This window comes from Thamnophis sirtalis, unplaced genomic scaffold (genome assembly GCF_051295495.1).
Source record: "Thamnophis sirtalis isolate CommonGarterSnake01/CBP01778 unplaced genomic scaffold, rThaSir2_p1.2 scaffold_9, whole genome shotgun sequence".
Classification (NCBI taxonomy): Eukaryota; Metazoa; Chordata; class Lepidosauria; order Squamata; family Natricidae; genus Thamnophis; species Thamnophis sirtalis.
Window position 1 is genome coordinate 30,357,099 of NW_028261389.1, and position 26,753 is coordinate 30,383,851.

At 37.4% G+C, this 26,753-nt stretch overlaps 1 protein-coding gene across 2 annotated transcripts in view; it reads left to right on the forward strand.

Annotated features, from left to right (window-relative positions):
* SYNGR1 (synaptogyrin 1) overlaps nucleotides 1–25,846 on the forward strand; it is a 29,434-nt gene extending 3,588 nt beyond the window's left edge. The window contains exons 2-4 of one of the 2 annotated variants that reach the window (XM_014069862.2): nucleotides 11,981–12,218; nucleotides 16,458–16,603; nucleotides 19,772–25,846. In XM_014069862.2, coding sequence (XP_013925337.1) covers nucleotides 11,981–12,218; nucleotides 16,458–16,603; nucleotides 19,772–19,987 — 600 coding nt within the window. In that variant the 3' untranslated portion in view covers nucleotides 19,988–25,846. Of the gene's footprint in view, nucleotides 1–11,980; nucleotides 12,219–16,457; nucleotides 16,604–18,507 lie in introns of both variants that reach the window. The other variant, XM_014069863.2, reaches the window with a different exon arrangement.
* The last annotated feature ends 907 nt before the right edge of the window (nucleotides 25,847–26,753 follow it).

The window sequence follows — 26,753 nt, forward strand, 5'->3', positions numbered from 1 at the left end:
GTGAGTGATTGCCACTCATTTCCGTGGAAGAGAAGTCATGGAAAGTACTGAAAGAAAGGTGGGGAAGGAGTTTATGAATGAAAAGCTTAAGAAATCTTAGCAAATTTCTATAGATAATTAATGTGATTAGTAGTAATTAATGTGTTTATCTGGAGAGATTTTACAGTACAGCATTTTTACTGTTCTTATTAGAAGGGGGAAGGCAGTTGGCTCCCAGCTGCTGCTGAAATTCATGAATTCATGAAGTGATAGGAAGAACCTTGTGTGGCATGTGATAGACAGACCAGGTGACAAAACAGCAGTGGTCAATTACAGTTAACAGAATTGACAGGATGTGTCCTGAGATGGATGTTGTTTCTGTTCTTGAGAATTTAGGACAGAACATTCTCTGATTTCTCTGATTTAAAGCTGTGACTTCATTACTACAGGGCTTCACTAAGTCAAGGAGAAGAGTTTTTGTAGCATGTTGCTTTTTTGAGTGCCACTTCTTCATGAAATGAACTCTCAGTTTAAGCATATGTATTGATAATAAGTCTCAATAAGCTTCATGCAACTTGCTTCCAAGCAGATATTTATACCTCTCCAGCCCTTTAGAATTATATCAATGTTATGGAAAAATACTGGTGTAAACATTACATAGCCAAAACAGGTAAAAGCTATCCATTCAGAATTGTTGAACAAATCAAGTGCAAAATATTAATCCTATTGCATTTTATAATAGGCTTTATAATAGTGATGTGCTACATAGAATTTGTAACCTGTGTACTGTTCCTAGAGTTTGCTGATTCTTTTATTTATTTCCCTGCATTTCTAGTGTTGTGAATTAAAGCATTTAAAACGAATGAGTGCTGAGAATAAGTTTATTTATAACTGAGTACAAAAAATGTTGCCTGAAACCATGTGAAATCAACCAGCATTCCTTTTATGAGGTCAAACCTAACAGAATGAGGGGAGCCAAATACTTGGGTTCCTTTTTGCCTTAGTGGTAGTTGTCGTGGAGCAGGGGAGTGATTATCTTTTTAATCTTTCAGAAAAATATATCCTAATATTCCATTAGTAACTGATGGATTTGGACTAAATGCAGAAAGCAGAAGAAGACAATCTTGGTTAGTACAATGTAGTCAGTTTTCCAGAGCAGTTCATTATCTTAAATTCAACTATTGTAGTAATAAGCAGACAGAGGATAAAAATGTTAAGTCTGATGATGATTAAAAACCAACTTAGATGTGGCCTATTAGATGATGGACCTTGAAGTTGTATGTACTAAACTGACAACTAAACTGTACTAAACTGGCAATATGTTTGCTGTATAGCAGGACTTTTTTGGGAGACCAATGTACCAAATTTAAATTCAAGAATGCTTTTCTGTGATGTTGGAATTTTGCCAGTTATTCAGTTGTGAAACATACACTAGTCCCATAGGAATAATTTGTTGTGCTAAATTAAGTAGCTAAAACATCATTGATTTAGGTAGGATCACTTTAGGTGTGTTTAGTAAACATAACTAGGAACAGGCAGCAAAATATATAATATAATGATATTCTCTGCAACATTGCCAGCTTTATTCATGGTGTGAAAAAGTTTAAAAGCTGATTTTTGCTCTTCAAACTATACATAGAATTTGGCCAGGCTAACGTTATAGTTTGTTTGCAATTTTCATCTCTGCAGGTGCAATATCAGATGCTGTTAGGTTGCTGTTAGGAAGCTTCAGTGAAGAAGTATGATTGATAACAGTTCCTTTGTGATTTATATTCCAGTCAAAAGCCACATTTAGAAACCCTGCTGAAATTAGTGGCTATTCCAAGCATGTATATGTTGAGATTACATTCACTACCGGTATTCATTATTCATGAAGTTATAGCTACATTCTAGTTACGGAGCAGAAAATAATACTTATCTGCATATAAGCCATGGAGAACTCCTTGGCCCCTTCTCATTCACTTTAAATGTACTTTGGAAAATGGTGGGGCCAAGCCTTAGTAAGACCACACCTAAAATACTGCATCTAGGTTTTGGTCACTGCACTATAAAAAATGTTGAGACTCTACAAAAAGTGCAGAGAAGAGCAACTAGGATGATTACGGGACTGGAGATTAAACATATGAAGAATAGTTACAGGAACTGGGCATGGCTAGTGTAATGAAGATTAGGACCAGGGAAGACATGATAGCAGTGTTCCAATATTTGAGGGGCTGCCACAGAGAGAAGGGGTCAAGCTATTTTCCAAGGCACCTGAAGGCCCAAAAAGGAATAATGGATGGAAACTGATCAAGGAGAGATTCAACCTAGAAATAAGGAGAAATTTTCTGACAGTGAGAATAATCAACCAGTGGAACAGCTTGCCTTCAGAAGTTATGGGAGCTTCGTCACTGGAGGCTTTCAAGAAGAGATTGGACTTCCATTTGTCCGAAATGGTGTAGGGTCTCCTGTTGGGCGGGCAGTTGGACTAGATGACCTACAAGGTCCCTTCCAAATCTGTTAATCTGTTAAAGACAATGAATAGAAGTCTCTGTAAAATGGTTGCAAATATATGAGACACAGAGAAAATCTTAGGAGGCAAAATAGATCCTGTGCTACCAAGAATTCGGTCTCTCTAAGAAACTGATAAATACTTTTTGCTAGAAGTCTCCATTAAGGTTTAAAGAAAGCATTGTTGTGTATTACTTTATTGACTCTAATATTCTGATTATGATATAATATGCATTTTTAATCTCTGAAAGCCCAGTGTTTGTATGAGCTTTCTATCATTGGATTCTATGGGTAACAAAGCTTTCTTGATTATGAGCAATTCAATGCTTTCTTAGATTTTGCTCAGGATCGGCAAATTTTAAACGTTTTCTGTGCATTTTTCACCCCAGGAGATGGGGGTTTCTCGAAGATGCTACTTTAGCAGTTTTATAATTCTATGAGTTTTATCTCTGAATGCTTTAAAGCTTCACTCTTTAAACACCAAAAGAATGTTGATGTTCTTTTTAATTATCTTTGCATGGTTTTTAATATCCTAATAGAGCAATAACAGTCATGTGTTCTGAAAGATATAAGGCCAAGAACTGGAACTACAAAATTTATTATTTTACTGTAAATACTGTAAAGCAGTCGTGAGATCTTGCTTCCTGTCCCACATACTGGGGTTGGGGGAAAGGCTATCAAGTAAAAGGACCCTCCCTGACAGATTGGTGATGGCAACACAATCTACAAAATGTACCACAGCAGTGGGAGGAAGGGGAACATTCCAGAGGACTTTGGGGAAGGAAGTGGAGACTTCAACCTTTCATCCTATGGGCATAAATAATCCTGTACTGTAATCTTCAATTTTTATTTTTAAATTAGTGGTATATCTATAAAGAGATGCCATAAGAGACAAAACTCTAGTACTGTTCATAACTTTAGGGGAAAGCAAAGCCTGATTTCTATTATTTCAGATCAATTTGAGTATTGGAATTATAGTTAGGCTGAACCACAACTAAAAATTGGAATCATCTGAACAATTTTTGTTTACAATCACTACTTTGTTCACTTTTAACCCCTGAAATAGAATAGCAGCAGCTATAGTTTTGGAAAATGACAGTCCTGTTTTCCAGACCTTCAATCTACAGTATTTAGGTGAGTGTGGAATGCAGCATATTGCTTGGATTCTTTGAGAGATGCGCATTAAATGTTTGCTGGAATAAGTTATGTCTGTGGTGTGTTCAAGTTTCCTAGATGCCCTGGAGAGCTGTTCATCTTCCATTTAGAAAGTGAACGTAGTCTGCAACTTTTTAAAGCACCTTTATCATCCAGTTCTTGTAGTTGTCCTCTGCAAATGCCATGAGATCCCAGGAAAAGATGTCACTGTTTCCCAGGCAGATGGCTACCTTCAAGCTAAGTGCATACTTGGAAGTACCTTTTAGGAATCAATTCCAAACTGTTTCATAGCCATACAAAATATTTCTCCTTAGATTAGTATTTAAACGCAAGATACTGGGAAGAGAGTGGAGTTGCCTTCACTGTAATTGACCTTCCTGTGGATAAAAGTTTCCAAAGATTACATCTGTGCACATGTATTTCTCTATATGTTTTCTATTAGAAACCAGCCGTGTTTTTTTTTAAGCCTTCAAAACTTCTAATAAAAATAATTAAAACAATATCACAGCATTCATCTAGACCCAATATTAATTTATACATTTAAAAACAATATGTATTTATCAAAGAAGATGACCATTTTGTGGGAAGAAAGGGAGTGTCTTCCAAACGGTAAGCTTGATAGCATTTCTTCAGTAGAAATTTCTCTTCCACATCTTGAGGCATGAAGAAATTCAACAGATTATTGGCACACTACACAATGAGAATTTTCTCTCTCTCCCTATTGCCAAAAAACGGTTTATATGTCAAATGAATGCCTGTCATGCTGCTGTTAAGACAAGGGAATGTATTGGGAGGGAGAAGGTTGGCAACCTATCTTGATATGCCACCATCCTTACTTTTTGTCTTTCCCCCCCCCTGAGGACTAGGCAAATTATACTTCTGTCATGCATATATTGTACATTTTATGAAAGTACTTTCCTTGAGAATTCTTATTCCTACCATCCATTTAAAAGCTCTTAGACAGGAATTGGGGCATGTGAGAGTAGGAAAATGAGTAGCAAGGGGGGGAAATGCGTGGTAATTACATGATGATTAAAAATGTAAAAGAAAGTTCTGTTTCTCAAAGATTTGCAGAACAGGATTTCATAGAAGCGGAAAGTAGGAAAGGGCTGTTTAATCTGCTAAATTCAACTCCCTGCTCAGTTGCAAGAATCCAAATTACAGTAAAGTCTGAACCGATGAAAACATGCAGTAAAGTAAATTCATGAATTCTCTGGGTAACTGACTTTTTGTTTTTGGTTAGGAAGAGTTTTCCAACATTCCATTTGAATTCTACATTCCTGTCACTTTTACTTTGTGTCCTGACTTCTGGAATAAGAAAAAACAAGGCCTAATCTCTTAAATTATATTCTTTCAGATATTTGAAGAATGCCTTCATATGCCCTTCAATTGTCTTTTCTCACAGTTAAACCGTTGAGTCCCTTCAATTTCCCTTCAAGGATTTCAGCTTCTAATCCTTTGATCATGTACATTGATCTTTTGTGAATCTTTCCCAATTTCTCTATATATCCTTTTAAAAGTGTAGTTCCAAGAACCAGACAAGATAGAATCTGATCAGTGCAGAATAAAATAGAACAAATACTCCTAATTTGGAAATTATACTTTTATTGATGTAAGTTAAAATTGCATTTGTTTGTTTTATAGTCATTTTACACTGGTAGTGAAATGCAATAGTCAAGCCACGATATAAGCAAAGCATGGAAAAAGCCTATCTCTTATTTAAAAGCATTGAAACATGATATGTGTGAGATATCCAAGCTATATGTTAAATTGTGCAGAACTGAATATAGTAGTAATAGAGAGACATCAATTTTCAAGCAAATAGGAATGCACTGAATTCATTTTCAGGAATGGCAGAGAAAGCATTTCTGTGGAAAAGCATGAGAATTGCATGTTTCATGAAACTGAAATGTCAAAAAAAGACTGGAAGTGGCAGCTGGCAGCATGTAAAGTATAAATATATGACAGCAAAGGTATCACTTATTATTTCAAGTTACAAACAATATTAAAAGTGAAAAGTGCCAACAACATGATTCATTTTGACCTTCCTAGGCAGAGGTTCTGTCTATAGTTATCTAGGATTTAGTCCATTGTGAATAGGATTTACTTATTAATCTTATTAATGGGCATGTAGAAGGTTGGTTTTATTAAATTCAAAAGCCGTGTAAGATATTCTAAGCATTTTTAAGAATAGGTTTGATGAATAGGTCTCATATGAAAAAGACTCAGAATAATTTGTGCTCCGGACAGGAAGTTCTTCAGCTTGTCAGAAGTGAGGGGTGTGGGCTCTTAAGAGCCTCATATGAACCCTGTCTGACAAACCATCTCCAAGGTCCTTTTTTGGATCAGAACCCCACACTGGAGGTGGGGGCGAAGAAGGGCAGCGTCTCATCCGACCCAGAGGGAGGCAACTGATCCTTCGTAGGTCGGAGATTTGCCTTATGAATCGGAGTCAGGGTAGCAGTCTGCAATATGGCTGATAAAATGCTGACTTTTTTGTAAAAGCAAATTTATAGGAGGTTATGGAAGAGATGAAAGACTGGTAAGAAAATGTATCTAACCCACAACTATAAATCAAACCTGGAAAAGGCAAAGAAATCTTGAGAACATAAATAATATTGATGGTCAGATCGGGATTTTTTCAAAAGAAAGAAAGAAAGGGATAATGGAGGGTTGAAACACCAGCCCCCCCCCCAAAAGTTATTTATTTGAAACAATTTTGGACAGAAGGAGAAAGCAGAGAAATGATAAACCCACTCAAATATGTACTCTAAACTTGGTTTTTGACTTGAAATAGAAACCAAACATTCTGAAGGAATTATTCTGTTTGAACTTTTTCCAACTAATATCTCTTAACTCAAAAAAAAAAGTTATCAGTATCTTCTTACTGATAACTGATAACCTAATCTTGACTGCGCAGGAAGTTTTAATTAACCAACTGCCATAAATCAGAATTTGGGAAAATAGGAGGCAAAGAGAAATACTCGAATTTGACTGTTTGCATGTTTGTTTCAAGTGATATATTCTGAGCAGTTACAATTGATCGGACCCGGAAGCTGGCAAGGGAAAGAATAATAACAGAATCAAGAACTGGGAAACATGAAGGGTTTTTTCTTGTTGTTTTGTTTTTCTTTTACTCTTCTTTTTTTCTCTAGAGCAAAAGATTAAGATGGCCCCCAGCTTCACTTCCGGTTTGAATTAAATTTAAGGTGGACCAGAATCTTGAAATAAGTCTTGTATAACTAACTGCAATTTTGGCACTGGACATTAAGGAAGAACAAAAGACTAAGAATTTAAAGGAAGGGAGCAAGACAATGAAGGAGTAGAAATGGAGGGAAATAAAAGGTAGACAAAAAACTCCATTGGTTCTGGCAGTGGTGTAGGGAAAATTGTGAAAAGGGGAGGTGTCCCAACAAAAGGAAGTAAAAAGCAGACAAAAGTAGAGGTTGTTAGTGGCATAAGGAAATTTGAAGTAGGAGACTATGCCCCAACAAAGAGAAATATAAAATATTATTTTGACTTGGGGAAAATTAAAGACAGTGGATGTGTCAAAATAAAGAAAAGGGAAAAGTCAAGAACAGAGAAGTGGGACAAAAGACTTACTAGGAAAAAATCAGATAATTAGAAACTATTATATGGGAAAATATAAAGTTAAGATAAGGATGTTATTCCTAAACTATGACAATAAAATGGAGTTGCTAACTGGTTGAATATGATAATGGAAAGATAGCTAAATAAAGGTTAAAATATATGGAATATGGATAAACTGATATGGGGAGATGGTAAAGCAGAGGTTTGTGATCCAGCTTTTTAACATGATAACTAAATTGAGTTGCGAATTGATTGAATATGACAATAGAAGGACAACTAAGCATGGGTCAAAATATGTTTACCGCTTGTTATTTTATATAATAGATTAAGGGAAATGTAACGAACATTGAACAGTGAGGATTGCCATCTAGAGACAATTAAGGGTAATCCAATCCAACATATGGAAAAATGGAGAGGGAACATGAAATATACCTACAATGGGAAACTATTGAGATAAAAAGACAGAATCACAAATTGGGGGCATATAAGGATGTATAATTATATAAAGATAATGATGAGAATAGCGAGGAATTGTAACCAGATCTACATCTTGGCCAAAATTAGGCTGTGGGGTGGGTGGGTTTAAAAGCACAATGACTATATATGTAAACTTTTCTGTTATATTGGTTTTTTTACTAAAAAAGAGAAGAAAAATTAAATATGTATATCAAAAAGGAATTATAAATACCATCAACATAAAATGGAGCTCGCTCAGAAGTTGAAATACACCAAGTAAATGAGATGAAGAAGGAAAGTAGAGGAGAAAGGTAAGGAAAGAAGAGCGAGATAGGAGAGAGGGCAAGGGGGGAAGAGGAGGAAAGAAAGGAAGAGTGAAAAGGGGAGAGAGGAGAAGGGGCGAGGAAGAGGAAGTAGAGAAGGGAAGGGCAACAGTGGGAAGAAAGGAGGTAGGGAGGGGGAGGAGAGAGGAAGTAGGAAGTGATGGATAAAGTACAAATATGGTGTATGGAGAGCAAAAGAGCCAATAATTGGTTTTGGGGAGTTGTTGGTAAGATGAATTGATGTAAACAGTTAATAATACAATATGATGTTGGTTATGTATTAGTATACATGTGATTATATGTTTTGAAAATGAAAAAATAAAGAACTTTAATGAAAAAAAAGAATAATTTGTGCTCCGTTTGAATAACCACCTCTCACAAAAAAGGTGAAGTTGCTAGTCCAAATGGAAAGGGATTCCTTCAATTAAAGGTAGTCCTCAACTTAGACAACAGTTGGGACCAGAATTGCTAAGCGAGGCAGTTGTTAAGCACACTCGATTTTATGACCTTTTTTGCCACAGTTTTAAGTCAATCATAGAATTTGTTAAGTGAATATCATTATTAAGTGGCAGACACGAAAGATCTGGACCACACATGAAGTTCCAGTTAAACTGATGTATGGCTCATACCTGTCTGTGCACACATGAATCTATTCAACTAACAGCACGATTTTGGTGCCAGATAAAGGTTAATATAGTTCAAGAAGAAATTCCCCAGCTGTTTTTGCTTGCAATTGTTCCTCAAATGTAAAGGGGAAAAAAAAACTTCCGTTATTCTTTTCTGAGATCAATTCTCTTATAAACCTGGTGAGAAATTTGATGGTTTAGCTGCAGCATTTCCGGGAGGGGAAGGATTCATAATGAGGAAAGTGCTAGAAATAAAAAGAATTCAAGGCACAGTGAGTGGTTTCAAAAATTAAATAATACACTGGTCAAGGAGAATGGCAGCTTTCGTTGTCTGCTGCTTAAGAGGCATCTGGGGCTTGAGATGCCAGCACATCACATGATACTTAAGAGAGCTTAATAGACCACTGGAAATGAGTATCATGCTGCAGGCATCACATGGCAGTCAAGAGATCTATTGTGGAAGCTATCTGCTCAATTTACTTTGCAACATTAGGGATAAGGGGGATGAGGTCTTTGATTACTGACTGACTTTATGGAGAAAATATCCAGTGAAAATTGCAAGTGAAGCTTCAAAAACACAGGAGTTCTAAGAAAATATTTTTAGTGTTTAATCTAGTGTCTATCAGGTCTCTGTGCCTTGCCTTCTCTCTCATTCTTCCTTCATTTTCTTGGAAATGCTTTGCCTACAGCTATATGTTTGTCTGTCTGTCCTCTGTATCTATAAATAGAAGTGACCTGAAACATTATCAAACAGTTGTTAATTCTGATTTTCTGCTATCAATCTCTATCTACATGCTATACAATTTATTTCAGAAGGAAATGTAATCAGGTCCTGGGTTTAAAGAAATAGTCCTAAATTGTGGCCCAGGCTGATAAGTACATGAAATTTTTCAGAAGCTTCCTAATCACACCTTAACTGGGATTGTTTTCTTCCACACTAATAAGGCTCTTTATTGTCCCCAAACTATAACATGAGTTAGACTTATTTTAGTTTTATTAGTAGGACGTTAGTATGGAAGTGGTTCAAAAGAAAAAGTATACTGATGTTTTTAATGATTGCTCCATGGTTAGAGGTTGTTTAATGAAGTATTTTTCAACCTTGGCCTGTTTAAGATGTGTGACTTTCAGCATGTTTTAAATCTTTAAATATGTGTATCAGCATTTTTATACCATAACAGTTTATTTTAAAATATTTTAAATAAAAATAATAAAGGAATTATAAAGACTGTCGTTGATGGTGAACAGGTCTGTAAACAGCCATGCACCATTTCTGAGGTAACCATTATTCAAGGTAGTCACACTATAGAGCATAGACATTACGTGGCATAGGCCAAATTGTCTGCAGATCACCTATTTTTGTTCATTTTGCCTTTCAGTCTTAGGGTCAGGTCCTTAATAGGCACAGATATGTTTAATATCTACATCAGGGGTGGGTTCTTGCCAGTTCTAGCCTCTTCTATAGAAGAGATTCCACAAATCTACCATGCCGTTTAGAACCGGTTCCAGCTCCCTCGCCCCGCCTGTCGCACCATGCTTGCCCCGCCCGCGGCTCACTGATTGGCTGGCTCACCAATCACCCCGCCCGCCTCTAAGAGTCCTAGCTAAACCTTAAAGTCTTAAAGCTGTTAAGTTTGAAAATCCCTGGGGGTTTTTTCCTAAAGGGTTAGGGGTGCAAGAATCTTGTAACTTGACAGCTTTAAGACTTGCACACTTCAATGCCAGAGTTTCTGAGCCAGCATGACTGGAGGAGGAATTCTGGGAGTTGAAGTCCACAAGTCCTAAAGCTGTCAAGTTTGAACACCCCTGGGTTTTTTTCTCTAAAGGGTTAGGGGTGCAAGGGTCTTGTAACTTGACATCTTTAAGACTTGTACACTTCAATGCCAGAGTTCCTGAGCCAACATAACTGGAGGAGGAATTCTGGGAGTTGAAGTCCACAAGCCCTAAAGCTGTCAAGTTTGAACACCCCTGGGTTTTTTTTCTAAAGGGTTAGGGGTGCAAGGGTCTTGTAACTTGACAGCTTTAAGACTTGCGTGCTTCAAATGCCAGAGTTTCTGAGCCAACATTTTGGTTGCTAAGCAAGAGCGTTGTTAAGTGAGTTTCACCTCATTTTACAAGTTGGCCACGCCCACCCAGTCACATGACTGCCAAGCCACTCCCACTCAGTCACATGGCTGGCAAGCCACTCCCACCGGTCACATGGCCGGCAAGCCACTCTCACAAAGCAGGCCACACCTACAGAAGAGGTTGTAAAAAATTTTGAAACCCACCACTGATCTACATGCAGGGGTGTCAAACCACGGGCAAGATACGTCATGTAGAGGCCACATCCACCCTAGCTCCACGAAGGGGAAAAAGTGAAACGTCATGTGATCTGCCGAGTTTGACACCATGATCTACAGGGATTTCTGGCTTTGTTTCTGTGGCAAGTTACAATCCGTGAGATTAATTGTTATAGGAACTAAAACTCCTAAACACAGTATTTAGGAGAGGGCTTAAAACATACTTGCTATAGTTTTACTACTTTCCATTTGGTTTTTAAGTATTTTAAATGTACAGCTATTAGAATGTATTATTTAGAAAAATTATGTGGCTATTCATCTTGAATGCACAACTCTGGGTGGTTCACAGCAAACCACAAAAATAGACTTTAAAAAGCTCATAAAGTGTAAATATAATATACTGCCAATGCAGCTGGCCTATGTTGTATGTTATTGATATATTCCTGGAGGTCACCTTGACCTATCCAGATGGACAATATATATTTTTTTTTAAAAAGGAAAATGATGAATTTGCGCATAAATAAACATCTGATTAAAGAAGAGATAGGTGATTGAGGCTGATGATTACTTTTGAAAACATTAGCTTCCACTCAGAAAGAAAAATTAAGGAAACCATTGTGCAGATTTAACCAAGGTAAAGTATGTTAGTTTTCAAATGGGTAATATTTGCAATTCTTGATTAATATAATTCTATTCCACAAAAACAATTGCAGGATATTTGGAAAATGAGCAGGCTTTCAAAACTTGCTGCCCCCACTATAGAGTCTCCTCCTAATGCAGCATCCTTTTTTCCTTTGCTGACCAGAAATCTGGTTCCCCACTCCCCAAATAGAATTTCCTCCTTTTTCTTCTGCCTGTCCTAACTGAAAGGCCTATTAATTGTGGAGCCGACCAGCAACAGGGAGCTGCAGCAGAGGGATGAAAGAGCCACATGCGGCTCCAGAGCTGCGGGTTGCTGACCCCTGATCTAGTTGCTAAGTGTCAACACTAACCTGATGACCCATCACCCGCCTGCCTCGTGTGAATTTTGTATTTGTATAATGAATTCTTTTAACTCTTTTCTCACTTTTCTGTATCCCAGCTTTTTTCCATTGTTGTGTTTGGCTGCATTGTGAATGAAGGCTATATCAACCAACCCAACACACCAGAACAGTTCTGCATCTACAATCGCAACCAGAATGCCTGCAACTATGGAATCACCGTGGGAGTCCTTGCATTCCTCACCTGCCTTCTTTACTTAGCGCTAGATGTCTACTTCCCGCAGATTAGCAGTGTCAAGGATCGCAAGAAAGCTGTGCTTTCAGACATTGGAATATCTGGTGAGTTTCTGGTGAATGTATATGGGTTTCTATAGGGACAGTGTGTATGCCTGTTGGTGAATATGGATCCAGCCTTACATCTGTGTACATGATTTAAATGGCTTTTTATTAATCAGAGATGGAGTTGTATTGCTTTGGAATCTGCTTTATTAAATAAACTGATCACTGATTCAAATTAAAAGCATTTTTTTTTGTTTTCTTGCATTATCTTGCTTACCCTTTTTCCTATTCTTAATTTCACCAGTTTTACTCTTTTTATTTTATAAATTAACACATTTTAATTAATTAACTGTGAATAGAAGGTGTTGCCTTTACTGTAACGGAGGACGACTGTCATGTAAGGTGTCTCCTCTGTCTATGGAGAATCTCAATGCAAATGAGGTCTGTAGAAAAAGAGGGGCCTCTATGGGTAGAGTCACGCGGCTGCTTTTTCTTAACATCATTCAGAAATGCACAAATAAAAATAACCAGAAGGATTCTTGGCGCCACTTTGTAAAAAAGAAAAAAATATTCCTAGAAGTACCTTGTTGAAGAGAGAGCTGTTGGATGTAATGGAGAAAGGGAACACCCATTTTCACATATTATCTATAATATTGTGATATGCTAGCTTTACAGCCAGTCAGTCTTTTTACATTATTAACTTTCCACAAAATAAATATTAATACTAAAGCAAGCTAATTCCAAATTAAACTAAAAAGATGCCACTGCCATTTGTTTTGGCTCTAAAGGATGCAGTACGACTCAAAATCTTCTCTACTTCTTATGAAACTGAAGACCAAATTAAAAGGAATTGGGGCTGGCTTATGCAGGCTGTAATCGGCTTAGGAGAGTGATCTATCCTTACAGAGAATATTCTGCAAGAGCACCAGCCAGGAGCTTTGAACCAGCAGCATCCACGGGTGGGTGGGTGGGTTGCAAAATGTGCAAGATGGTGAATACAGAATCTAAGACCCAACATGGAGATACTGCTGTTCTGAACTATTAGAAATATTTTTAAAAAACTCTCTTGATTTAAGCTTTCCTTTAATTGGTTTAATTGTTCTACTCAGCTATTTCAAGTCTGGTTCCAAATTATTAATATATTTACAATATTTTAAATTGATATATAAACCTTAAAGCAATCACAACTTATTTACCCTAAGTCACTTATATTTCAGTGATTTTTTACATCTGAATTACACATCTTTTTTAAAAACATATTTTTCCTGAGATGCTGATTTGTTCCTATAGTTCTTCCAAGCATCATAATTTGCTACTGCTAGTAATTGTCTCCAATTGTTTCTGCCTTTCTGGTATGCTTGGGCATAGTGGGCACACTAGGGATCTGCTCAATTAAATGTTGTTATCTTGTGGGACCAAAGGGGTGTGGAACAACATTCCCCCAGAGACCCATAAGCCCCAATGCTTCAAGCCACCTGGAAGCCTCTTAAGACCTGGCCCTTTTCCCAGGCCTGAAGTTAGGAAGTTTGTGGAGCCCCAACAGTTTTTTTAGGAGTGTTATTTATGTGGTTTTATGTCGGCAACTTAATGAAATTAACCTTTCATTCATTTTTAAATCTTAAAGTTACCTAGAATTTTTTGGACTCAGAGAGTCTAGAATCCAATAAATAAATCTGACAAGGCAACAACTGTCCAGTGGACAGTATTCCGTCCACTTATTTTTCACAAATGTGGGGTTTAAATATTATTTTTATAGTTGAGAAGTGATTCCATACTAATTCTTCCTTCAATGAAGCCTTCTCTGAAAATGTTCAAATAGGAGCTAACACAGTCTAGCCTAATGTTGTACAGCCTTCCCCAGCCGCAACTCTTCAAATAATGTGGAGGCTAATTTGACTCAGGATCTTGGAAACCAGCATCCTGTCAGGCCTCGGTTGTTGCTGGTTCTGCCACCCAGGTCCGAATTCCATTACCAGTTCGGCTGAACTGGGTCAGCAATCCATCTCTGCCTTGCACATTTGAAAAAAAAATGCACTTGTGTTTTCAGAGAAAACAAAGCACATTGATGTACTAGAGCATCAGGCATCCATTCTCTTCCATTGACGGGCAGATTGTTTCTGTTGCCATCCTTAGAGGTGGCTTTCCCCCCCTCCTATTCAATCATGGAAATTGCCTGCACAAGTCCCTGTAGTTTTCATCCATCCATCCATTCTTCTTGGAGATTGACAAGTCCCTGCAGGTTTATTTTTCCAAGGGCCGAGAGAAAGTGACTAGTTCAAGGTCACCGAGGTAGCTTTGTGCCTAAATCCAGATTAGAACTCACAATCTCCTACTTTCTAGAGTGATGTTTTAACCACTACACCAAATGGCTCTGTAAGATGGTACGATTTGATTATAAATCCATTAAGGTACAGTATAATATTTAGATGCATCTGTTAATGATGTCAAGATAGAAAAGAACAGCCAGGGAGATATTTGCTTAATGCCTGCTCATTTTTTCTTTTGTTTTGCTTTGCTTTTAGCAAATTCTGTAGCAGAGCTAGCTAGCTTACTGGCATAGAAATGCTACATAAATAATGGAAGAAGGGAAATACATTTTGGAGTTATTACTCCAGTTCTCTTAGTTATGATTACTTAAAAGCAAAACTTAGTAATTAAAAAACTGTGTTTCAAGGCAGTCAGAGTCAGTTTAACTCTTAGTTCTGCTTTGACTCAGAATGAGGCCAAAATCACATGGTTCTCACCCACCCCCACCCTATCTAAAACTGCAGGAATAATAACTCTGCCTGCCATTCAGAACCATTTACAAAGATTCCTTTTGATTATTTAGACTACTGAGACCTTCAACAATCCAGCCCTTCCTTCAAGATAGGGCTCTTTCTACATCTGTCCTCCTTCTCAGCTGAGCCTGTGGTCCATTATATCAGTGGTCTTCAACCTTGGCAACTTTAAGACCTGTGGACTTCAACTCTGGGAGTTGAAGTCTTAAAGTCTTAAAGTTGCCAAGGTTGGAGACCACTGCATTATATGGTTTAGTAGTTTTTCAGAATTGCTACAATTCAAGAATAAGTGAGCAAGTGCTCCCACTGTTGTGAGGCCATTTGTGCAATGGAAATAAACTTACTCTTGATGACTAAGCCTTGTCATTCCACAGCATATTCCTTACTTAGGCAGAACTGAGTGTTAAGTTAACCCGACAAACTTGCTTTGCTAGATAAATGAATAGGTATCCTCTCCCTTCTTCCTCCTTTTCCTAAAAGTCCTCTGCGATACAGCTGCGTTCCTTACCAGTTGAAAAGAAAAAAGATGCTATTGCTTCTGGCTTGCAAAGCATGAAAGAGGAAAAAGAGTTCCAGGACAGAAAATTGGTTGGTGTGTGTGTGTGTGTGTGTGTGTGTGTGTGTGTCTGTGTGTCTGTGTGTCTGTGTAACTCGAGAGTTGTGACCACAATTTTCTTTGCTAACCAAGATCGTTGTTGAACAAGTCACACCCAAATGTACAATCTTTTTGCCATGATTGTTAAGCAAATCACACCATCATTAAGTGAATCCGACTTCTCTATTGACTTTGCTTGTTGGACGCCAGCCAGGAAGGATGTTGAACGACTGCAATGGTTGTAAGTTCAAGGATTGATCGTAAGTCACTTTTTCCAATGCCATATGTAACTTCATATGGTTGCTAAATGAATGGTAGTTAATCAAGAACTACTACAATATTTTCACAGCTAGAATTGCATCTGAGTGCAGATCCTGGCCAAATGAAAGATGCTAAAATGACCGATCCAGGGGTGGGTTGATGCCAGCATTACTGCCGGTTTGGTGCGTGCACAATTTTGCTCTGCGCATTTGCGCAGTTGCCCATAAATAGATCTGCGCATGTGCAGAACATTAAAAAATGGAGGAAAAACATGCTGCGGGGAACTAGTTTGGAGGCATGGGAGGCCTGGGGCGCTGCTGGTTCTGGCAACCCAGGCCAGCAAACCAGTAACCGGTTCAGCCGAACTGGTAGGAACCCACCTCTGGACCGATCCCATATTTGTCAGGGATAGATAGCAGAGTGGGACCACTAATTAGCCACTAGTTCTCTTCTTAAAATTCAAATTTGGGAGTTGTAAGGCTTGGGAATAATATGTTTGGATTTAACTTGCAATTCCATGCTGTAAAGAACTGGAATTTATCCCAATCTGCAAATCACTTTGAGATGTTATAGGGAAAAATTTCTGAACACATGTGAGAATTAAAATTCTTGGGTGTGTATTCTTTCATCCTTCTCTCTTGTTTTGATGGTGATTTCTTACAGGCTTTTGGGCGTTTCTCTGGTTTGTTGGTTTTTGTTTCTTGGCTGACCAATGGCGTGTTTCGAAGGAAGAGTATAGTCCACTGAATGAAGGATCAGATGCAGCCCGAGCAGCCATTGCCTTCTCTTTTTTCTCCATCTTCACCTGGGTAAGTTATGCAGGCTTGGACTTTGTCTATTAGTGAAGAATGTTATTTATAAGCATCTTATTGCCCCAGTTTCCATTTGTATAAGGGAGAGCTCCTCTGTGGCAGTCTTTAACCTTAGAAAATCTGTTTATATGATCTGAATAATCAGTGGCTTGATTCTAGAGGGGGGAAAAAGTTAGTTGGTCAAAAACATTGATATTTACATACTGTACCTGTTTTCTGTCCGTTACTTCTCTACTGGAGATGAAGTTGCAGCAAAGAAAACCAGCTTAATCTGACTTTTACAGCTCTGCATCTCAATGAACTAGAGGCGGCCTTTGAGGCATCTAATCCAACTTGTTTTTCAAATTAATCTTTGTAATGCAAAATGGTTCCATGTCAGTTTTGGACATCCTTTCATGGCTTTAATTGCCATTTTCAAAACATTTTAAAGGTTCTCATTGGCTACTTAAGAAAGTAATGCTTATTTCATTTGACACTAGCATCTTTTAAAAAAGAAAATCACCAAATTTGATGATACAGTAACTAATTCATTGACTTAGGACTACATTTTTTCCGTCTATAAATATGAGAAGCAATGTAGAAATTTTTAGATAAATAAAATCATTGCTGGAATAGTTAGATATAATAACTAAAGCAAACTAGACTTGCCATTTCTACAATGTGAATGAGAATACGTCATATTTTGTCCATCTTTAAATATTCATTTAATGTCTTTAAATTTAAATTTTAAATTTAAAATTACCCACAGTTTGACTGGTGGATTACAAAATAATATTCTGCCTCTGATAATGGAAGGAACAAAAAGTGCAGAGTGTATTACAATTGACACTGATTACTGGCCTGATACATATTACATTTTGGAGATATATTATCACATGGCATATTTGCCTTATCTATTGTCACATGGTGAGAATTTGGAAGAATTGCAAGAAAATTATTACCATACAAGATTATTGCTTTTCATAGAGAAGAAGAGAATTCTCTACTGTTTATTTTTATCTATATTTAAATATAATCAATTTTTCCTTTAGAAGAGAACTCCAAAAGAAAAATAAAAAATGAAAGGCTGAGAGACAACCCAGAATAGTACAGAATATGATTTTATCTAAAAGAAATTCCTATATTTGTTGATGTAGTCAATTTTTATTTTAGTTTTTTGGCATTTTACAAAATTCTTTCTCTTTCCCCCTGGGTTTTGGTATTTGTTTTCTCCCAGATGCTATTTAAATGTTACACTGCCACTCCTAAATGAGGGGCCATGCCTTTTCTTCCCAGTCTTTTGGAGGGATGTTGAAAGTTGCACAGTGATTCTGTCATATAATTTCCATCAAAACATTTTTGTGGGCATTAGGGTGGGAATGGAAAGACTGGGAGAAGCAAACTGCTCCCTCCCCCCTCACTAATCTTCCCAAGCATTCTGAAATTCTGCCATTTAAATCTGGCCATTTTGTTGGAAAATCTCAATGGTTTTATCTGGGGATGCTGTCCTGGAGGGCTGAGGTTACCACACCCAGTGCTACTTATTGCTTTTATCATTGGCAGCACTGATAGAAAAGGATATTTGTAGCTCAAGAGTTGAATTGTGGAATCCTTGATGCTCTCTGAGCTTGATGGCTCAGAGTACCACCATGGTCACAGGGCACCAAGGACCCCATCATTGACAGCTTTTAATCTTGGGATGGATTGAGTCCTTTTCTGGTCCAAACAGGAAAAAAAAACTATCTACAGGAGACATTTGCTGTCAAATGAAGTCCTTTATTATAAATATCACCACTTAGCAGATTTCTCTTCTGCTAAATGGAAGTTAAGACAGCCAGCTGTTTTTCCCATGTTATCTTTAATTTCAATAAGGATTCACATCTTGTCTAATGCCCTTTGTCCATCCTATTCTTTTCCTACAGAGCTTCCTGACTTTTCTGGCCTTTCGCAGACTTGGAGAAATTACTTTTCAGGAAGAATACAGCACACTGTTTCCTAATTCTTCACCAGTTCTCCCCTAAACCCTAAATTGACATATCAGAGAGAAAATGTTTAGAGCAAATATTTCTGATGCTTAAAGTGCAAGGAAGGAAGAAAAAAAGGATAAAATGGGGCAGGTCCAGGAAATAAAACAGCATGTTTTGGAGAAGAAAGAAAATTCTAGAAACTTTGAGATACTTAAGGAAATATTTGAGGTTGTCTTCTTTTGAAGCCTCAAATAGTTGAAAGTAGAATATGTCCTATTCAATTTCTTTTCTTTTGCTTCTTTTTCTACCCTCAGTTCTAGATAACACCATTGTGCCTCTTTGGTTCACTTGGTTAACAATTTTAACACTAATGACAAAATGTATTTTCTATTTCTGCTCACGCTCATATTGCCACAACTTGCTCTTCTGTTGTATAACCTACATGTTGATGGTATCAGAAGGCAGTTTAGAAACTGCAACAGCTTCCCACACTCTTTCTTCAATGTTGTTTACTAAAGATTATTTCACAAACAAGAGATTATGATGGAGCTGGACCTCTTATAACCACTACTTTGATTAATCTTGAAAATATGGTTCGCCTTTATTTCTACCTGACAACTTCCATAAATCTCCAAAACTAATAGAGGGGGAGTTGCATGGATATGAGATATCCCTGGAAAGCTAATATTGTTTCAAACTCTACCTCCGTAGCCCAGTCAGCATTGAAAAGCTTGTCTGCATAGCCTTGTATGATCCTTCTGTTACCTGTCTCAGGTATATAAATATGAAATATTGAATATGAAAGAGGTCCGACTAATGCCTTCCACATACTTGATCTGGCCTTATTGGGTTTGGATATGCTCTACAAAAGCAATCCAGAACCATATCTTCTACTGTAGCTTTATTTTCACCAGTCTTTTATCCAAGTAAATAAGCCATAGGATCTCTCCTAAAAGTTTATTCTTCCCTTGCTTACTCTGCAGTTTCTTGCTTGAACTCGCTTGTCTTGGTGAGCTGTACCAGATCATCTGGTCTTTAGAATGTATTTGCATTTAATTAAGTAATTGCAACATGTCTTTTTCCCTAATTTATGTCTTGTGCACTAACCATTACTAACACAGCGTCTATTTGTTTCTTCCTGGTATGTTTCTCTCTTTTGTTTTGTTTTTCCATCCCATTTTCCAAAATCTCCCCCATGCCATCATATCCTCCCTTAAAGGTGGCCCAGGCTTTTCTGGCATTCCAGCGATATCAACTTGGAGCGGATTCAGCACTCTTCTCCCAGGACTACACAGATCCAAGCCAGGAGGCCGGCATGCCTTATGCACCCTACACAAATGAGGATACCACAGATAGCATGGCGGCCTACCAGCAGCCTCCTTCCGTAGATGCTTTTGATGCTGGGACACAAGGGTACCAAACGCAAGACTACTGAAAGCTGTTGGAGACCTCCTCTTTCCCTTCCCTCTACCCACTCTCTTCTGCCACTGAGAAGTCAGCGTGCAAAGCAGACCAGAGCAACAGGTGACTCTTGGCCAGTTCTGGCCGTCTAGGTTCTCTTTTTTTTTTATTTCTTCTTTACAGAAAATGCCTCCTCCCCTGGAATTCTCCATCATAACTAGATTGCTCATTGCAAAACATTTTATTGTTTGCGTTGCCGTGATAGATTCTTTGTATGGGAAGCTCAAGCTGTCTTAAAGAGGGAAATAATCTCAAGATGCTGTTGGTGGAAAGTGTAAGCACTGGGATGTGATTGAATACTAGTTAAGATGCCAGTGTGTAAATTTAAGTGCTGAGAAATGAGAATAAGAACTGGACAGATGAGTAGAGCATCCTATAAATGGGTAGTGAAAGTGGGCAAGCAAAAGTGAATGCTGTACATAGCAGCAAGGAAAATATAGAGATGGAAAGCAGAAAAGGATATCAGGTAGGTGAGAATGGAATCATAAAGTATTGGACGTGGAATCTACAATATAATTGGGAGCTTTAAAAATATCCTGGATTTTCATGAAATACTAAAATGTTTTGTTTTGTGCACTCTTATTATTATTATTTATTTTCATTTTATCTGCTTCAGGTTGATAAGACATGGTTTCCTCCACAAACTGTTCCAATGTTTGATCACTTGCGATTGGTTTTTTGGAGAATTGAGACATATTACATGATTCTCTGATCAAGTTCAAAAAGCAAAATGTTAAATACAGGCTGAAAAATGAGACACAGAGTGGTTACATTTGTTTCTGAATATGAGGCAGCTGTTTACAACAGCATCACATCTGTTCGTTCTACTATAGGCTAAACCAAATTTGATGAACTGGCTTTGTTTAGTTGACAAAACAGCACACGAGAAGAGACCCAGTCACAATTCACAAAATTTAAACTAACTAAATGACTGATAATTTCATTCAATTATTTTTTTTCTCCAAAAGTGGTTTATGAAGACAAGTGTGCAAATTATGAGTTGTCAAGGAATGATATAGCATTCTAAACCCAGGATAATGACCATGAAATTTCCTTCAAATTCATAGATAATAGATTGTCATCAGGATTATATTGTGCAAATCACAATTCAGTTTGAAAAAATAATGCATGCCAATAACAGTCTGGAAAATCCTGTGACAACACAACCATATTGAGATGTAATTCAAGTACCATTGAACAAAATTACCTGTATCAATGGACAATCCTCTTTTCCAGGTTTTTAAAAAAAATAAAGCTGATTTCCAATTGGAGAAATGCCAATGCTTGATATAAAATTATAGTGAGTAGAGGAACTCCCCTGAGGAATGGACATAAAAATAAGCAAAAATAGCTCAGAATACTTCTGCCCAGAATGTTATATGGAACACAGTGTTAGGGACGTCAGGATATAAAACATAAAAGTAACTTCAATGCAATGGAAATGAATTACTTAAGAAATGTATGAGGTAAAGCATGGTCAAGAATGAAGAGATAGAAAATGAATATGGACTGAATATAAAAGTGAGTCACCAGTATTGTACAAAAGAAGTATATTGAAATGGTTTGGTCCTATAAAAAGAGCAAAATGAAGATCGATTTGCAGACTAAGTACACGAAGAAAGGGTGTGTTGAGAGGAAGGGGAAGACCAAGAAAATCATGTGAAATGAAACTCAAATTCTCCTAAGGAGAGAAGTTTCTTTTTCTTATCTCATGCCTTAACTTTCTTCAGTATACTATTTCTTGCTTCTTTACTGCACTGTTCATTTTGTTGATTAAACCCAAAAGGGAATAGTATGATGGATGCATAATATATGTATACTATTCATATATTCATGATTCAAGCAATTAATAGGATAAATAAGGAACAAGTGATGCAAGTTTAATCAGACAAAGGATTATTCAGAAGTAAACTCCATCTCGTTTAATGGGACTTGCTCCCACGAATTGTGTCTAGAAGTTTAAAAATATTTATTCATGAATTTCTAAAAAAAAGTGCTCGGACCAAATGTTGTCTGGAAACCACATTCATTGTATTAAATGATAATGTCTTACAAGAAAACATTAACATTTTGTGTAGAGTGTAACAAAACAGAATTCTTCTGTCTTTTAAAATTGTGTATGGTGGTCAGCGCTAAGAAAATACCATTGAGTTGTATACCAAGAACATTTGTATAAAAGCTCATCTACTCTTAGTGGTATGTTACCCAAAGTATCTCCAAAAGTTATCGATTTGCAAGTTGCTAGTACAAATATCTGCCTGTCTTTCCTTAACCATCTCTTCATTCAGCAAGCTTTACTGGCCATTTCTCCTCTAAAGGAAACCATATAATTATTTTCATTTAAGAGGTTTGCCTTAAGTGTACAAAGATCACAACATTTAGTGGTATAAACCTATTGCTAAGCAATATAAAACACTAAGCCAAAAGTGAAGGTGCAGTATTCAGTCTCAATACTTTCCAAAATCATATTTTCTTAATTGTATGTCAGGGAGCCAAAGATGGATCTTTGTCATGATGGCTGTGAATGATAGGAGCTGTAGTTCAGATTATGTTCCAAATTGCCCTTATTCTGATATATCTACAGATAACCTAAATATCACAGCAGTATATCATCAGGGCCATTGTATAAAATAAGGCAATGTAGCATTTCAAATGCCATTTGACTGGGCATCCACAAGGGGATGTGTCAAAATTTTGCAAGATGGCAGACACAGTATTGCAATTTTTTTATATATAGAAAGTCAGTGGGCATACAAAAGCATAAGACCTGGATCCCAACATTACACCTGCCTTCTTGCGGATATTGACCTCTTTCCCCAGTGGATATTGCGGCTTTTGATCTTCTTCTTTTATTAAATCAAGTTGGTATAAATAGGCAGTTCTTGCACAAAGAAGGGGAAAAATCTCTAGATAATTAATTCATAGAGCAGAAAGCAGAGAGCAATGAAATGAAAAGAAACACACACTATAGTGTTTGGTCTTCCTCTTGTGTGTGGCTTGTATGATGGTTTTTGTATGTAGAATGACTTCAATATATTTTCTATTGTCTATTTTTCTCTGGAAATACACTGTGAAGTGGGCTAGGCTACTAGGCAGCATTAAGAGGATGTGATCATCTGTAGCAGGGGTCTCCAACCTTGGCAACTTCAAGACTTGTGGACTTCAACTCCCAGAGTTCCTCAGCCAGCGAAGCAACTCTGGAAGTTGAAGCCCACAAGTCTTAAAGTTACCAAGGTTGGAGTATCCTAATCTGTACACTGAAGCACAAAGAACTTGGTCCTCTTATTGCTGGTTCCAGGTGAAAGAAATATTGTATAGGCTTGAGAGGGGGGTGGAATTATCTTTCAAAGCCTGTTATTGAAGTAGCCTTATATTTAGGCATATGGGAAAGGGGAGGAGGGGGTTCTTAACTAAATCAAGCCAGGGATGCTTGATTATAGAATTGGGTGGGAGCCTAGAAAATCTAGTGGTATAGAATTGCGAAGCTTTGTGAATGTCACTTGCATGAATTCACATCAAGTTCACCTAGCAAAAACCACAAGTGGGTTTTGGCTTGTAGGTTAGGCCAAGCTATGTTAAATTCTCTATTTACAAACTGAACGCTAAATTCTTGTAGTAATGGACATTAATTCATGTCATTTTTCCTTTCCCATAATTTTAGATCCAAATAGGAGCTTACTTCAGTCATTCACTATCTATTACAAAGTCTAGAAAAGTGGCACACCTGACAATGGTGAAAAATGTTAGCTCATTTCTGTCATCCTGCAAACCAGGATTGCAGTTAAGGGTATTGAATCTTTCACTTTAAAATAAACATTATACTCTTAGATCTGGGCCTGGGCAATGTCTGTCTTAAATCTTCTTTCTTACAAAAAGTTCAATAATGATTCTCTTTGTGTTCTTTTTTGAAACATTTTCTGTTTCATTCAAAGAGGATCAGATGTCAGTTTGGCTTACTTCCAATTTTAATTCCATTTAATTGAACATACCCAAACAGTAACACTGGCTACTACATAATACAAGCCTTTTATTTGAACAATAAAAGGGTTTTCTGTAGAAAAAGTCCATCATCAATTTTGGCTACTCAGAAGCTATATTATTTATTTAAATATTTACATGGCTGCCCAATTTGCAAAAATGCGACTCCGGGCAACCAATAACCATAAAATAAATAGTAACCCTCCCTGACAAAGGCCCAGTAACAAGAACAATTCACACAATTGGGGCATAACAACATATGCTTTCTGGAAGAGTTCACTGTTATCTCACTGAACTCAGCATTGTGATGATTGCTCTTTGATACACCACTGGAATCTTTGCATTAATTTCTGACACAAGATTGCAGCCATTTCATACTGAATTATAAAGCAACTGAATTACCTCAGTGTTTAGCTTAGTTTGCATATAAAGCGTGAGGAATGGATAACACTTATGCATAGAGGTCATGCTCAATGAGTTGTCACTTAACTTAGCTTCCTGGCAGATGGCTCTGCTTCTTTAGAACCATACATATGCCCTTTACGCTAATGTGTTCCGTGTAGGGCAATTCTAGTATAATTTGGCTGCTTGACCTAATGTGAAACAGCTTGGAAATATAATGTTGGCCCGAAACATTGCATTATATTTCTGAAGTATCAGTTGTTATCTTCCTCAGATTTTAATTGTTCAGAGGGAATATAAGCCACATAAATGTTGACAGATTGATCAGCATATAGGGATCTCCTTGTTTAATGATATCTTTGTTTATATCTGCACAACTTCTGAACCATTGCAGAGAGAAAGAAAGATGACCTTGACAGAGATGTGCAAGCTCCATTACCAAAGCAATGAGGGGTGAAGCGTATCTTAAAAGTACAATAAATAGTATTTGGCTCAGATAGACGCCTCCCTAATTCACTGGAGTGTAAGAAGGAGGAGGTATGCAGTACAATCAGACTTGCAAGATTCTGTTATTATAGCCAACCACAATAAAAGTAATTTTAGACTTCCTGTGAAATTGATTTCCTAATCTGATCTATCTGATGAGGTTGAAAGCCCCCAAAGTAAATATCCATCATCCAGATGAAGAAGATCGCTAGGCAACAGTGTAGGTTGTTTACTGAGGTGAGTTGTCTTATATTGCTATAGAGCTGTATGTAGACTAAAGGTTGGCTTTAATTTTTTTGTGGCCAGCAAATAAGTACTTGCATACATATCTCACCTGAAGACCATTATCATTTCAATGTGCAACTAACTAAGGAAGAATGGATAGCCAGTCCAATTATTTATTATTGAATACTGAAATCAAACTAATGTTTCTCTAACCTTTGTATTTTCCCTAGTTTTTCAATAATAGTGGACAATGGTTCTTGGTATTTGATGCTGCTAGATCTCTGCACATTCCCAAGCATGATTTCAGGTGCAAAGAAAGACCACTTTTGGTGATCGTATGAAATTAAGCTGGAAGAGAGTAAGAAATCATAGGCCAGTTCATTTTACATCATGTAATACATAGTTCTGACAATCTCTTTGCCCCAGAATCATTGACTCAGGAGTATATCCTTAATCTATTGCATTACTGCCCGTTTATAGTATATATATATTATATATAAAGATGTATAATATAGAACTCTATATACACATATGTGGCAATGAAAAGAGTGGCTTGCTCCATACAGGATTCCCTACTCATTTTATCCTCTTCAGTGTATCACCTCCTACCAACTAATAGAAGAAACCCTGACCTCTTGGCACCTCTGTTTATGATGTCCTATATGTTTGTGGTTATTTAAAAAAAGTGAAGGTGATAATTACTGATATCTTATCAATAAAATTGTTACATTGAAAATTGTAACAGGAGTGTTCTGAGATTTTCATTCATCCAAATTTAAATTATTACATTAGTTCAAAGGTGGTATTAAGCCAGTTCTGACCGGTTCTAGCGAACTGGTAGTGGAAATTTTGAGTAGTTTGGAGAACCGGCAAATATCACCTCTTGCTGGCTCTGCCCCCATCTATTCGCTGCATACTGAGTCCCAGCTAATTGGAGTCCCAGCTGATCAGCTGGGTCTTCTTCTGTTGCCCTGCACAGGAAAATGGAGCTGGAAAGCAGGTTAGTGGGGTGGGGAGGGAATGGGGATTTTACAGTATCCTGGCCCTAGAGTGAGTTGGAAATGGAGATTTTACAGTATCCTTCCCCCAAGGGTGGGGAGGGGATGGGGATTTTGCAGTATCCTTCCAGTCCCACGCCCACCAAGCCAAGCCATGCCCACAGAACGGTAGTAAAAATTTTTGAATCCCACCACTGCATTAATTCAAATGACTGTGCACAATTTGTGGCCTCAAGGCTACATGCAGCCCCTGAAAATTTTGAAACAATCCCCAGAAACCTTTCAAAAAGTTACAGAATTGTAATCTTTAAGGTAGCAGGCAATCATTTTGGCACCAAAAATCAAATCAAGTTTTAATCATAATTGTTATATGTATATCCTATCCTTCCTCTAGGAGCTGAAGCTGGCATACTGCCTTTTTATTTATTTTTTTCTGTAGAGTAAATTGGGCTGAAAGTAATGGCTGGTCAAAGTCACCCATGAGTATCTGGTGGGAAAGTGGGCTTGAATCAGTAGTGTGCCAAATCAGCGTTCTAGGTGTCACAGCTCAGCTCTGCTCTCACCGTTTCTGAAAATTTAACCAGTGGTTCCTGCAAGCTGGTACAAGCCAGTTCCAGTCCACCGCTGGCTTGAATCCAGATCTCCCATATC